This window comes from Aptenodytes patagonicus, chromosome 23 (genome assembly GCF_965638725.1).
Source record: "Aptenodytes patagonicus chromosome 23, bAptPat1.pri.cur, whole genome shotgun sequence".
NCBI lineage: Eukaryota > Metazoa > Chordata > Aves > Sphenisciformes > Spheniscidae > Aptenodytes > Aptenodytes patagonicus.
In genome coordinates this window covers 114,007-128,108 of record NC_134971.1, presented here as the reverse complement: position 1 = coordinate 128,108, position 14,102 = coordinate 114,007, and the positions used below count along the sequence as shown (strand labels likewise).

At 53.6% G+C, this 14,102-nt stretch overlaps 1 protein-coding gene across 1 annotated transcript; it reads right to left on the bottom strand.

Moving 5' to 3' along the window:
* Window positions 1-4,515: 4,515 nt before the first annotated feature.
* Window positions 4,516-11,097, bottom strand: CXCR5 (C-X-C motif chemokine receptor 5). Its single transcript, XM_076358622.1, has 2 exons — window positions 11,044-11,097; window positions 4,516-5,595 (listed from the first exon to the last, which is right to left on the bottom strand). Exons 1-2 carry the CDS (start codon window positions 11,080-11,082, stop codon window positions 4,519-4,521), a joined length of 1,116 nt encoding a protein of 371 aa, XP_076214737.1. The 5' UTR covers window positions 11,083-11,097; the 3' UTR covers window positions 4,516-4,518.
* Between the last annotated feature and the right edge of the window lie 3,005 nt (window positions 11,098-14,102).

The following is a 14,102-nucleotide window of genomic DNA, read 5'->3' as shown; positions in this document are numbered from 1 at the left end:
CCCCGGCATCGAATGAGACCCAACCACACAGCTCCGAGCAGTTCGTTACCATATTGTGGATTTTGCTGCCTAAGTCCAGGCTGTGCTGGCTGTTCTTTCTCACCTTCTGCCGTGCCAGCCCATCCTTTAGCTCCTGTGGCTTGAAATGGATCACCTTTTCTAGCCACTGCAAACAAGTAACGGTCACAAGGTAAACAGCCTCATTTTCCCCTCCTGCCTGCTGCTGGTCCCTGCCTCCATGGCTGTTCCTGAACACATCCCAGCCACTCATGCCTGGCAGGGGAGCTGCAGGCCCCCGGGCAGGGGGTAGGTGAGGGAGAGGGGCCCGCCACCTGAGCTGCAAGTGCAGCTTCCAGTGCTGCAGGTCCCATCTCCTGTGACTTTGAAGCAGTTGCTGCATGCCTCCGTCTGAAGAGAAGCTCCTGCCCTTCATGCGATGGTTGGTGAGCTCCTTGGGGGAGCTGGGACACCTGTGCTTGGTGCAGACCTGTGTGTGCCCCTGCCGTGAGGCTGCACCCTGCCTGCAGTGGGCAGCAATTGGGCCCTGCTGCTTACGGGTAGCAGAAGCTGCGCTGGGACCAGGGAACTTGCCTTTGCAGGATGTGGGACAGGACAGTCCTCCCAGGTAGGTGGAGGGGCGTGCACTGGGCTGGGGGGTGCGGGGGGGGGGGGGGCAGGGCTACCCTGGACACCTCAAGTCCCTGGCAGGACTGCAGAGCGGAGAGGTGACCTAGAGCAGGGACTCACTGCCCAAGCTGTCCGCTGGTGCCTGGAGCCCCATGGTCCCTCCTTGTTTTGGGCATTTCGTGGCCTGGGCAAGGCTCACGTGTGCCGTAGCTGCTGCATGCTTGTGGGGAGCCAGAGCAAATGCAGAGCACGCTGTGACAGCAGCACGGTGAGAGGCCGGTTCTCGGGGCTCAGAGAGAGAAAGGGATCATGCTGCTGTCTGTGCGCAGAGCCAGGGTGGTGCACCTGGCATGCTGCCCAGTACCCAAGCTCATGGGCTTTGGTGGCTGTGGTGTCATATGTCCAGGGCCACCTGTGCTCAAAATAAGGAAGACACAGGCAGGCAGCAGTACAGACACTGAAGTGCTTTAGGATCTGTTTGGTTCTGGGAGGTTGGGGCGAGGAAGTAGGTCGTCTTCTTGATAAGGAAAATGAAACTCTGTGTGAGTCATGGCGGGGCAGGGGGTGCTAGAGCTGCTGGGAGGAGTGCGAGGGCATGGGGAGAGCCCCTTCTCTGCAGCACTCCCAGGCACGCGTTCATTCATGCGTTCCCTGGCTTGCGCTCGTCGGTGCACGCTCCACTGCCTGCCACAGTCCCATGATCACTGCGCCTGTGTAGCAGGATGCTCTGCTGAAACACCCCAGCTCTGTCTCCTGGGAGACTCGGTCACCCTGTAGGACATGCAGAGCAGCGTGCTGTTGTGGGGGTCTTTGTGTCCCCTTCTTCGGGGTTGCCTTCAGCAGGGACCAGGGCTTTCTCTGGGTTGTCTGCTCCAGTCTTGCTTGCAGAGCACAGCCCGGGGACGGGGTCGCATGAGCGTGCGCTGTGGATGGTGGTGACGTGGCCTTGCCTGCACGCCACCTCCCCGCTCCCTGCAGCAGCCGCCTCAGAGCTCCCCTCGGCCCTCAGTGCCCCTTCCCGGCGGCCCGGGGGAAGCAGAGCCCATCTGCCTCACTCGGTAGTGGTGGGCTGGGGGCTGAGCAGAGCTCCATGGGGGAGCCAGAAGGTCTGCCTGAGGGCTGCGGTGTCCAGGGGTGGCTCTGGCAGCGTGAGCGCTTAGCGGGGAAGCCCACTCTGGGCTAAGGCATGTGATGGCCATGCAAACCTCAGGGAGACAGGGAGGATTGTGCTGAGTGGAAAGCCCAGCTTCCTCTGCGGTGAAGGAGAGTTCCTCTTGCTTTCTTCTCATCACCATTCAGCAGGCTGGCTGCAGTCAGCTGCAGGAGGAGCAATGCCCGCTCTTTGGGGAAGGGCCTGCCAGCTCCGAGCCGAGCCTTCCCCAGGCTGGCTGAGCCAAACGCGGGTGCAAGGGTGGCTTTCCACTCAGGTTAGCAGCTGCTGTAAAACTGGGGTAGGAAGTGCTGCAGTCGGTGGAAGAGGCTCTGTAAAGCAGGGAGCCTAACGTAGGTCTGGACTGACTCTGAACACAGCGGAGCCTTCTGTGGCACTGGTGAAGGGAAATCTGAGCAAGGTGCTCTTACGAGCCCTGCGGTCTCCATGTGCGAACAGCAACGCTTGTCAGAAAGGTGCCATCAACCCTCTTAGTGCTCTCTGTGATGCATTTCCCTTGCAAAAGTGACATGACTGTAGACAACTACTTATAAGCACTGTACATGAGAAGACAGTATTTTATTTAACTGTTTATTACAGCTCACGTCAAAACTTTCTAAAAGTTTACCACCATACCAGTACTAAAAACTATAGTAACAATAGATGCGTAATCTGTTCATCCTTATTTTGTGTGCAGATTTTCTTTTTACCTTGTGAACACTAAGGATTTTACACTCTGACTGTTGAATTCTTCAGTAACATTTTTGTGTAGGAACACGGTTCCCATCAACCGGGGCTGGGGAGGTGTTTACAATGCATCTGCAATGGGTTTGCTCACCAGTGCAGCCGTGGAGATAGGAAGGGCAGACTTCAGAGAGCTGCTCTTCCTCTACTGTGCATACGTGCTTGGACAACCACGGTCGCCATTACCTGCAGGTTTCAGCTTTGAAGATGCAGCGCTGCAGGAAATGGTGGACTGCTCTTTGTATAAAAGCCTTATGCTTGGGGAATTTTCTCCTCGAGTCACAATTTGAGAACGAGCTATTGAGATCTCTGCCTGAGCTGGACTGATGTAATGTGACCCCTTCCATAATGGCTGGTCTTTTTAGCGGGGCCCTTGGGTACGGTGAAGTTCGGCTGCGAGCAAGCCCTTTGTTAGTGGGCTGAACTTGAGAAGTGAGTTTAGCAGAAAATTCCTGCTGCAGCAGGAGAACTGACGTTGTTCTGACTTTGCTTAAAAAGCGAAGTGAATGGTAGAGTGGATTTTAAAGTGTGCTTGTGATGAGGGTTGTGCTCGTGTGACAGTTGGTACATATGGCTCTCATACAGTTCAGGCCACAGCACTGCTTAGCTAGCAAGAGAAATGTAATGGAGCACCGCTCTGTACGCACTTCGATGTTATACTGTGACAAGACCTACTAGGAAGCAGCGGGCTGCACAAGTCTGTTAGGGCTGCACCGCACGCCAGTTTGCGGTGCAATTATTAATGATGGTGAAAGCTGCCACTCTTATTTTGGACCAAATTGTTATCAAGCAGCCCTGATCTGAGCAGTTGCTGGATACTTGTGGTGCAGGGCAAGATCAGCGCGCAGGTTTGTTCTGTGTAAACCTGGATGCACTAAACCTCTGAAAGCCCCGTAGATGCAGGTGGAGCAAAAATATCAGAAAGCACAGTGCAAAGCAAAACGCTACATTCCCTCTCAGCCTGCTAAAAACAAGCAGAAATTATGCAAATGAGCCCTTTTCCTTACTCTGGGGCAATGAGTCTCCTTGCTCTCAGAACCCACAGTGCTGTACAACTAGCTGAAAAAAAGAAAAAGTTACGCCTTCAGCCTCACAAAGCCGTGTGGTTCATCTCCCCCGTGCTCAGTCACAAGATAGAAGCTGTCTCTCTAGACAGCTTTCTTCCGTAAAGGAAAGCTTTTGCATGGTCAGGCATTCAGTTCAGCAGTCGCTCACTGGAGCTCTTAACAGCAGTAAAACCCATCAAGTGAGCGGGAAAGGATGCAGTTGATGTCAGGAAAGGAATCTGCGACAGTCAAATCTTTGAGTCCGTGGCAGGACCTCCAAGCGTGAGCCAAGTTGGGAAAATCAACGTGCCGTGGCTGGCCGGGGGGATGTCACGCAGCAGGAGGAGCAATATTGCAGCCAGAGACTGTCCAGCACCGTGTGCCCATGCTATTGGAGTGAGCTCTGCATCCCCTGCCAGTCCTACCTGCATCTCTCGTTCCAGCTGCCGTAGCCATTGAGTCCTGCTGCTTCCTTCGGGTATGTCTCTACCAACCTGCGCCGGTGAAATGGAGACCTACTTAGCTTTTGTCCTCAGTCCTCGCTCACTGACACGACTCCACATTTACTTGGCTGCGCTTTTCTCCTTGCCCACGGCACCCCAGTCTCGTGCCTGGCTCCGTGCACAGGACGCCTGCAGTCAGTTTTTCGAGGGAGAGGTGGAAATGCCAGGTTCAACCCACTCGGGTTCATCCGGCCCTGCCAGAATGACCATCGGACAGCCAGCATTCTCCAATAGCTGCCAGACAGGTTTCTATGGGTATGAGAACCAGAAGGAGCCAGGGAAGGTATCTGGTGGGATTTGGGTGTTTGGTGGCTATCGGACCTCAGTTTCCTGAGGAGTGAAGAAAGTGGTGGGGACGCTTGTGAAACTTGGGACTGAGGCCACAGCACATGTGCCACTGGGAAGGCAAGCCCCAGGCCGGTTCTGCCCTGCAGGCAGCCTTTCCCAGCTAGAAAGTGGAGATGGAGGTGGTGTTGTCAGACTCGATCCCACTGCCCTTCCTTGTCACCTCCAGGATCTCCTGCAGGGTCTCCTGGCTTATGCAGCCGAGCTCCTGCAGGATCCGGAAGAAGTCGTTGCGGAACTTGACTCCAATGAAGGCATAGAGGATGGGGTTGAGGCAGCAGTGCGTGAAGCCAATGGCCTCTGTCACCATGATGGCCGTGTCCAGCTGGTCTTCCAGGAGGCAGTTCTTGGTGAAGGCTTCTAGCTTGGTAAGTGTGTTCAGGAAGATGACAATGTGGTACGGGCTCCAGCAGAGCAGGAAGACACCTGTGACCAGGATGGCCACGCGGACAGCTTTTTGCCTCTGCAGGCGCTGGGACTGACACAGAGCCCGGACAATGGCCATGTAGCAGTAACACATGACCAGCAGGGGCACAAAGAAGCCCACGGTGTGGTAGAGGAAGCGGGTTGCCAGCCAAACGTTGTTGCCATCGATCCCAACCTCTGGAAAATAGCAAATGCTGCGGTTGCTGTCATCTGTCCAGACTTCCATGAAGATGAGATCGGGTAAGGTCAAAAGCAGCGAGCAGAGCCAGACAGCCATGCAGGTGAAGTGGATGGAGCGAGCTCTGCGTTTGCGGTAGGTGTGGATTGCATAGACAATGGCCAGGTAGCGGTCCACCGCAATGCAACCCAGCAGCATGCTACTGCAGTAGAAATTGATCTTGTGGACAGCACTGAGGATCTTGCAGAGGAATTTCCCAAATACCCACCCGGCCAAGCTCTCCACCACACTGAAGGGGAAGGTGAGCAGCAGTGCCAGGTTGGCCAGGGTGAGGTGGAAGAGGAAGTTTTCCGTGGTAGTGCGAGACCGCTTGAACCTCTCTAAAATGACCAGGACCAGGGCATTGCCCACAGTCCCCAACACAAACATCAGCAGATAGATGAGGGGCATGAAGACCTTTCTGAAGGGGTCTCTCTGGTTGCCGACCACGGATGAGGCTGGGTTGAAGCAAAAGTAGCCCTCCAAAGAAGGGGTGGTGTTCTCGGCTTCGTAGTAACCGCTCAGCTCCACCTGGCTCTGGGGAACAGAGACATAGTCTGGTTACCGGAGGGGAGTTTCTGAACATGAGAACCCAGTCCCTCGACTGCACCTGGCAAACCTGGAGCAGAGCATCCCCACATCCTGCAGCCCGCCTGCGTCAGGAGGAGGTGCTGCCTGTCTGCGGCGTGATGACCTGGGAGGCCCCTCTGGTGCCAGGTCCCATGAGGTGCAGCAGCACATGGAGAGGGTTGTCCCGATCTCCGACAGCGGGGGCTGCTCAGTCTGTAATCTTTAGTGTATTTGGGGATGTTCTGGTGTCCAGAAAGATGACCAATGCCATGTTCTGGTTCTTGCTGAGTTACCTGCTGGTGGCTTTTGCTTTCTCACACAGCACAGAACCCTCCTCTACCAGCTTTCCCGATCTTTCCACCCATTTCTGACACCGACTGTCCCTGTCCTGCCTGCTGTCTGCTGTCAGGTACGAAGGTGGTGGGATTCACCGCAGAGCACATCTGTACCTCAAGTTACGTGCACTGACCCTGTCCCCTTCTGCCTCTCCTCCTCGGAGACCTTGGAGCTGCCTGGGGCAGAGCAAGGCGAGGTGGGGACAGCAGCAGCCATGCTTGGGATCGCTTTCCACGCACTCAGAGAAAGGTGTGGGGCAGCTGTTCAAACACGACTGGAGGAATGCCTCTGAGGTGCTGTGGTGCCATAGCTATGGGGATGGATGCTGGAGCGAGAAAACTGTTCTGTTGGTAAACCTTGCGGTTCTGAATTAACTGCAGTCAGAGCAGGAAAGGGAATCTGAAAGCACCACTCGGACCCCAGGCTGATACCCGGTAAGGAAAGTGCGATAGAGCCGCTGCAGATGTGATTTGTGCTTGGCCTGCTTGTAGCTCTTTGCCAGGTGAGCAGCCTGTATTCGGGCTGAGACTGCGCACAAGTCCTGAGTGCCAGAAAGCTGCAGTCATGCTCAGGACGAGCCCCCCGCACGGTGGGCACGGTCTGGCTGGCCTCAGGCACCTCGCAGGAGCTGGGCATTCACAAAAGCAAAGGGCTCGGATGCAGACGGGCAGAAGAAGAGAGCGGCACAGGAGGCTTGCGGCAAGCTGAGAAATTAGTGACAACTGGGAAGAGCTCGATGGCAGTTACCCTGAGCTCCCCCACCCACACCCTCTCTGGAGACCAGCGCTGAGACTTCAGCGTCAACCACAGCGGAAGCCTCTGCTCGCTGCTTTCATACCTTTCACTGCCAGCTGTAGCCGTTTGCACCTGTTGCTCCTTCCCTCGTCAGCCAAAGTTCCCATCTAAAAATACTAGCCTTGCTTTAAACAGCTTTAGAGCTGATTTGGGGGGTTTTTGCTCCCCCCATGTGCTGCTAAGCCAAATGACCGTGACCAGCCTCGAGTCCTGCGTTGTGCCTAGCCAGAGAAGGGTGATTTATGTTTCTTCTCTCTCAGGCAGCCTTCCCTGGGCGACGCGCTGGGTGCCTCTGCACGCGACTGTCTGGGGTAAAAAGGTGACATCGCAGCCGCAGCGCTCATCTTGAACTGCTGTGCTGCTGAAACCGTCTGCATGGCTCCGAGGGGAGCCCGGGCGTGTTGATGGGGAAGAAGTCTACGGAGCATTACCGAACATGCAGAGCAGACAGTTGGCTCAGGCAGTCCCTGAGCAGTGGACGGTAGGAGGGTGAGCGAGCCCTTGGGGAAAGTGCAGAATAAGCTTGCCCAGCTCTTGCCCTCTTGTCCTCCTCCCTGCCCAAACGCACGTGACTGTCTTCCCCTAACGTAACGGTGAGGCTGCAAGCCTTTGGTGAGAAGCATTCATATTCCCAGAGAACAATTATTTTTCCAGTTCAGGGTATGATTCTGGAGACTGGAGATTGTTGCTAAAGACGAAAGCCTTTAGAAATTCCTCCCAGTTTGTTTTCTCCCTGGCTTGAAAATACTTCCTGCCTAGTCTGTACCTGGACCCTGCGTCAGGAGTTACCAACACGCACACAAACCTGTGATCTGTTGGCCAAGGCCGGATCCTTGAATCTCCCCAAAAAAACCAAAACCAAACCAAAAACCTTTGCAATTTGGTACAGCGACCAAACCAGGCTGCTCAGGACGCATGGGTGACCGTGCTGAAAACCCCAAAGAGAACGTGTGTTGGAATGGGTAACTTCACTGGGGAGAGGTTGGAGGGTTCCAGCTTTAAAGGGAGAAAGGAAATGATGGGAAACGGCCGGGTTTGCTGGCCAGAGTGTCGGAGCGCTGCCTGGAGCCACGCCAGTGCCATCGACGACGGCCCATGGGCAGGCAGCCTGCATGGTGTTCAACGGCTTTGGCTGCTGAACTGTTTCCAGCATCGCCTTGCGTTCGGAGCTGGAGGTGCGGAGGCTGAGTGCCATTATCAGACACCATCTGATTGCTGATAAGATGGCAGGTAGGGCTCTTACTGTAAGCCACTCTCCGCGGGCAGGGGAAGCGTGCGCCGAGCTGTGTCTGAGGCATCCTCTCATGTGCATCTCCGAGCAGAGCAGCGAGTGTGGGTGGGAGCGGACAGAGATGAGTTGGAGACAAATAAAAGAGAATGAAAAGTCAGAGTCCAGGCTGAGACAGAAAGTGCAGGGACCAGAGCTGCAGGAGATGCACTGAATGTGACAAGCCGAGGCTTTTGGAGACTCTGCTGCGATTCCCATTTCTAGGACTGGAAGCGGGTGGCTGCCTGATCTGGGATGGGAGAATTCAACAGTGTGCACACAGGGGGACCTTTGCACAGGTTTCCTGCAATACAATTGCAGCCAGGTTTGGGGGTAGGCGATAAAGTGGTGCCTTTTTCTGTAACTGAGCAGTCAAGTGCATGCCTGGGAAGCCCATTCCTGTGTGCTTTTTGTTCAGGGATCCCTTTTCCCCTCTAACCCACATCTCAGAGTTATTCCGGTCTCCGCGTGTCAGCTGGTTTTCTCGGTTCCCCACAACTGCCAGCGACAAAACATTTGGCTGCAGAAGAGAAGCAGCTAGTGCACTATTAGGGATTTTCCACGTGAGTCATTCCCTTCCAGCCCATGCCAGGGCTGGGAGAAGCACATTTCATTCCCAAAGCCTTAAAACTGAAATTCCCCTCATCAGTGCAAGTTACTGACAGAGCTTCTGCTCATCCCTTCTCCGGGTGCTGAACTAGGGAAACCCACGACTAAGAGCAAAGCTTGTGGAAATGCCACGTTACTGTAGCGCAGGTGCCTTTATGGCTCTTGAGTCATGTTGGTCCCATTACAATTAAAACTGGCCTGCAGCACCTCAGGGGACCTGGTGGAGATCTCGGTGGTCTTTCCGCAACCATGTTTTTGTTTCTCTAGTCTGCAGCTGAGGAGGGTTAAGCGGGCAAAGCTTTCTTGCTATGGAGAAATGGGGTTATCGCTTTGGGCATGTTACTTTTCCACAAGGTTACAGAGACGAGTGGTCCTGTACGGTATCCAAGTTTAGGTGAGGCCCTCGCTGCACTCACTGGGCGATACTGAGATAAATGCCCTTTTGGTGCAAATATTCTCATCATTTTTCCTTCCACACTTACTTGCTCAATCGGTCAAGGGATCCTCTCTGGTGAGTGCACAGGGCAAGGTTTGTATCGCTGCTTTGACAGGACGCCGTTGAGGCCTTTTTTGCAAACCTCTGTGGGTAGGTTGCTGCTACAAGCGTCGAGTGTAAGTAAAGCAACACACAGCACCACCAAAGCAAATGTGGCATTGTTCATGTGAGATCTGTGGCCTGTCCCAGGGAGGGAGCCAAACCTGGGAAGCTCCCAGGGGGCAGAGGTGGGAAACGTGTGTCACAAACTCCCGACTGCAGGAAGTCTGAGAAAAGGTATAAAAGTGTTCTTGCTGTGGCTCCTGACTGTTGGCGCTCAGTCCCAAAGTTAGCCGAGTTTCTCCCCCTCACACGGGGTCTCCTTTATAACTTAAAATAGTTCACAACAGAGGTAAAATCACTAAGCTAAGGTTCTGGAAAGTACTGTATACAAAGAACAAATCCCAGTGCTGCTTAATCCCCCTGCGTTAAAAACGACGCAATTTTGCCACAAGCAGTCGCTTGCTTATAGCGCGTGACACCCTGTGGGCAGGCAGACAGCACGCTTCAACTTCACTGGTTTTCTGGTGGTGGGACTGATTTCCAATGGAGAGTTCAGCTGGAGGAACAAACCAGCATGGAGATGAAAAAGGTTTGAGTTTGGTTTTAACCTCTCAGCAAGCATTAGCACTGCCACTGAACTTCAGCAGAGGTCAGGGAGAGAAGTGTCTTCTGCAAAAAAAGTTCTAAAGGAAACGACCACCATTCGCAAAGGATTTTTATACTGGATGAATCAGAAAAAATAAGGAGGGTAGGGCTTGCCCCCCACATCTCCTCTCTTCCCTGGCATATAGGACAAAGGAGGGACAGAAAAATCAGTAAAAATTAAATCCAGCATTTCTCTCTTTAGAGAAACTAAACAAAAGCTGAGGTCTGCTGCAGAGAGCCACTGTATTAAAAAATAAATTCTGAGCTGCAACGTTTGAAAACCGGGCTAATGATAGTGCTGCTGTGGACTTCCCCTTGGATAGCACAACATACTCTAAAAGGTGCAGCTGCTGTCTTTCACTTGCAAACGCAGGGGAGAGAACTGCGGGGCAGAATACACAGTGTCATTGCTCCCTATTAGAGGAAGTACTTGCAATTTATCTTCCCCTCTTTAAAATGCCCCTCTTGTAAATATACTGCGTATTCCCCTTTCAACAGAGTCTACGGCAGCCTGTTCGTGGAGAAGGCAAGCAGGGGTAGGAGTGCGTGTAGTCGTACCAAGGGTTTTCACAAGCGGAGAGATAGCATTGGGTTTGCTTTGGGTATTCCTGTTATGTAAAGATACTAGACGAGATTTCCAGGGCTTTGCACGCTGTGTGCACAGTCATTTATACCACCGAAGGCTGGTGCAAAAGGCGTCCGACTCAGAACGAGTGTTTTACGCCCACGTTGTATCAATGGCTGTGCAGAGAGCAGGGCAGCAGGGAACAGAGACTTGGGACAGGCTGGCAGCGCGGGATGGGGCTGCAGCAGCCCGGCTCTCCCAGCGAGCTGCCTGGCCCTTCGGCAGCAACTGTGGTCTTGGTCCCCATGCAAGGACAGCGCTCAGGCTCAGCGCTCGCCAGAACATCTGCGCACGAGGTCCTGGCAGTTAGGCAGCTGTCGCCAAGGGAACAGCTGGCACCCTTGGATGACAGTGGCTGCAGCCACCTTACGCCTGCTCTCCGCAAGCGCAGCGCTGTCGCTTGCAGTCCCCTCCTCGGTCAAGTCTGGATTTAAAGGATGCGAGGGCTGATTGCATCGGCGTAAGAAATCGCTCAAGCTCTCCCTCTGCCAACATGAGGGTGAGAAGGCGGACAGGTAGAAACCAGGTCTTTCAGCCCACCCCAGCTCTACCTGCTCTCCCTGTTATCCTCTCAAACAAGCAAAGCCAGGCCCGACTCACCAAGTCATAGGTCTCTGATGAGTAGCTGACAGGCCCCATGCTTGCAGGGGCAGGATCCGTCTCTCCTTCAGCAGTTTCAGCAAAAGTTCTTCTTTTTTGGGGTGGAGTTAGTCATTTAAGCGAGTAGGGAGGGACCCAGCATGTAACAATAGAGTATTTGCAAGGCAAATGAGCTCCAGGCATAGAGTGACCTAATTGATGTAAAGATTAGCATCTAGCTTTATTACCTTTTTTTTAGTGCTGTAAGTTGATTTTTAAAGTACAGTTTGAAGAATCCACGTTCCTTTGGTCCATCCCGGAGAAGATCCAGGACGTCTATAGGTCTTCCCTGGAAACCTCCAGGGCTCTTGCCCATGGCCATCCTCGTCCCAGGCAGTCTGAAAGGCTTTGGAAACGGCACCGAGGGACACCCTTACTAGAAATCTCCCTGGATCCAGGCACCTCCCTGGAGCTGTGCAAGACTTTGAAGACACCTGAGATGAAATGCATGGGTCTGGTCTTTATGACCATTGCCATCCGCCTCGGGGTCCTCCTGGCTGCTTTAACCTCAGTGACCTGCGAACGTCTTCTGCTCCTTCTCCCGCTGCTTCGCTCCTCGCCTTGGCTCAGGGGAGCGTGCAGCGGCTTGCACAGGAAAGCACGGCCTCGGCGGCCACTTTGCAGCTCTAGGGAAGGGCTCTAGCTAGCAGAGGCTGGTCCGCTGTACGACACACAGCGAAACCCCTTGATTAGACACCTTCCTGCAGTGCTCACCTTGCCCATAATAAAGATGGAAAATCAGGATTTCCTCTGCTCAGGGAAATGGGCGTTTTGTCCCAGTAATGTCACAGCAGTAGATTCATGGTGTGAAAGCCACTGTCTGGGGTAGCAGGATAGCGTGGCATTGCAGCTGGCATTTTGGCAGAAAGCTTTTCCTCTGTGAGGAGCCGAGGCGGTTCGACAAGCGCAGTGCCCGTCCTCCTCTTGCCTGGGCACAGCGGCACCAAAGCCTCTGTACCTGCAAGGAGTCCGGTGGGACTTGGAGCAGTGAAGAAGGAGGTGGCGTTATTCTGGCGAGCACCGTTTGATTTCATCCGCTCCTTATGCTTATTATCAGGAGCCTGGTGATCCCGACTTGACAGAGGACCTGCTGCCCTGAGGATGTCGCTGTCCTCCCCTGCCCCGAGGACGTTTGTGTGCACCTGCATATGCCCACCCGATGCACCAGCCTCTGGGCACCCCTTCTTCCAAAAGTGAGAGGATGGAGAGCAGCAAAGCCAGAGGGAGGGCATGGGGAGCTCGTGCTGTGCCTTGCATCCCCCACCTCGTGGGTGGAGTACAGACTGAGCGAGCCCTGTCCGGCATGGCTTGGCTGTCCCGAGGCCCTGTGCTGCCGGGGCTGTGGGATGAGGCAAGAAGTGGGGTACTGCTGTGCCCGGGAGACAGAGAGGCTAGGAAGGATGTTTTCACTCTGCTAGAACTGGAGGGTGGAGCACTCAGCATCGGGGACTTCCTTTAAGGGCTAGACAAAGGTGCTGCTCCCCACAGCAGGGTGCGTTTGGGATCAGGCTCTGTCTGTGAGACGGCTTGTGACCTTCAACAAATGCTGCCCCCTTAGCCCCAACTACCCCATGAGCAAAGCAGAAGTACTGTGCAAAGTAAGGTACCGCAAGTCCGTAGGTGACAGTGATGCTGCAGAACCTTCCGGGTCAGAGGGACAGTCTGCAGGATGCGGCTATGGGTAGTTGTAGGCTGGAAACACCTCCCAGGCTGTGAGCTTGGCTCTCAGGCGTGGCGTGGGAATGACAGGGAAGCCCATTCCAAAGCAATAGACACAAATGACTTCACTTGCAAACACGTGCCACACCGAAGAAATGACTGCTACCGTACTGATGTGACCTACGGGATCCACGTGTTGCTCTAACGTGAAATGTAGGAAAGATGATAGTGAGAGAGAAGAGCATGGGAGAAAAGAAATTTAAATGAAAAATAATGTCATTTCACGGGCAGGTAAGGAACCGACTATGAAAGAAAATCGCCACAAAATTCAACGATAAATATTTGAGAAATGTTTTGGTGTCCGTACATGGGAATTCCTGGCTGAACTCTGATTTTCTGCTATGGGTACACACTCTCGCTGGAGAACTGTTCCTGTATTGTCAGGAACACAAAATTCCATTAACTTGTATAAGGTATTCTGATAATAGGAAATTATTCAGCCTTACGTAAGGATGATAAAATGCACTACTTGCGTATGAAGTTGCTCTATTCTGTGTAACTATGTGACTAAGAAACACATCTAGTGACCAGTTTGACACCACGCTGACTTTCTGGGCTCTGCTTGCAAAAAGCCAGATCACTTCTGGCTCCCGAGTCTTCTCACCTCTAATGTTTTCCGTTTGTCTTAATTGCGCTTGCCATAAGTAAAGCTTTACGAAGCAAGTGCTGCCTACAGATGTTAGTCATATTTACTAATCTGTCGATTTCTGTTGTCATTTGTTTTTTTAAGGTTAGAGCATGCTATTTCCTGTACATCTCGTTGCGAAGTGCGATGCTTAGCCCTGGGAAGAGCCAAGATGAAACACTGGTCCCCGCACAGCAGGGCCAGAGCAGCAGCAGGCGGCACCAGAGAACAAAGGTCATGCCCAGCGTGCGCCTCTGACTGCGGGAACAGGGAAGTCGAGGCTTCGCCAGCTGTAACTGCTGCGCCCTTTGGCCAACAAGTGGCACAAGCTGGCACAGCAAGAAGCAGGTGAGATGCTGCTTTTCCACTCCCCTGGCATTTGAAGGCACAACGCCTGTCTTTCCAGGTTCCTTTTTCTCTTGCTGTGCTTGGAACAGAAGCATTAAAAAGAGAGAGGGACGCATCGGGTGGGGGAGAGGCTTACAAAGGAGCTCCGCACCAGGGGCAACCTCTCTGCCACAGGGGATGGCAGTTCAGGACACGGCAGCAGCCCCAGAGCGGAGCAGCAGGTAGTCTGGGAGGGAAGGAGAGAAAGAAATTAAGGAGAAGGCTGTGCTAATCTTATTTCCCAAGAGAATCGGGCAGGAATATGTGAAATTATTACACCGGAAGGGTC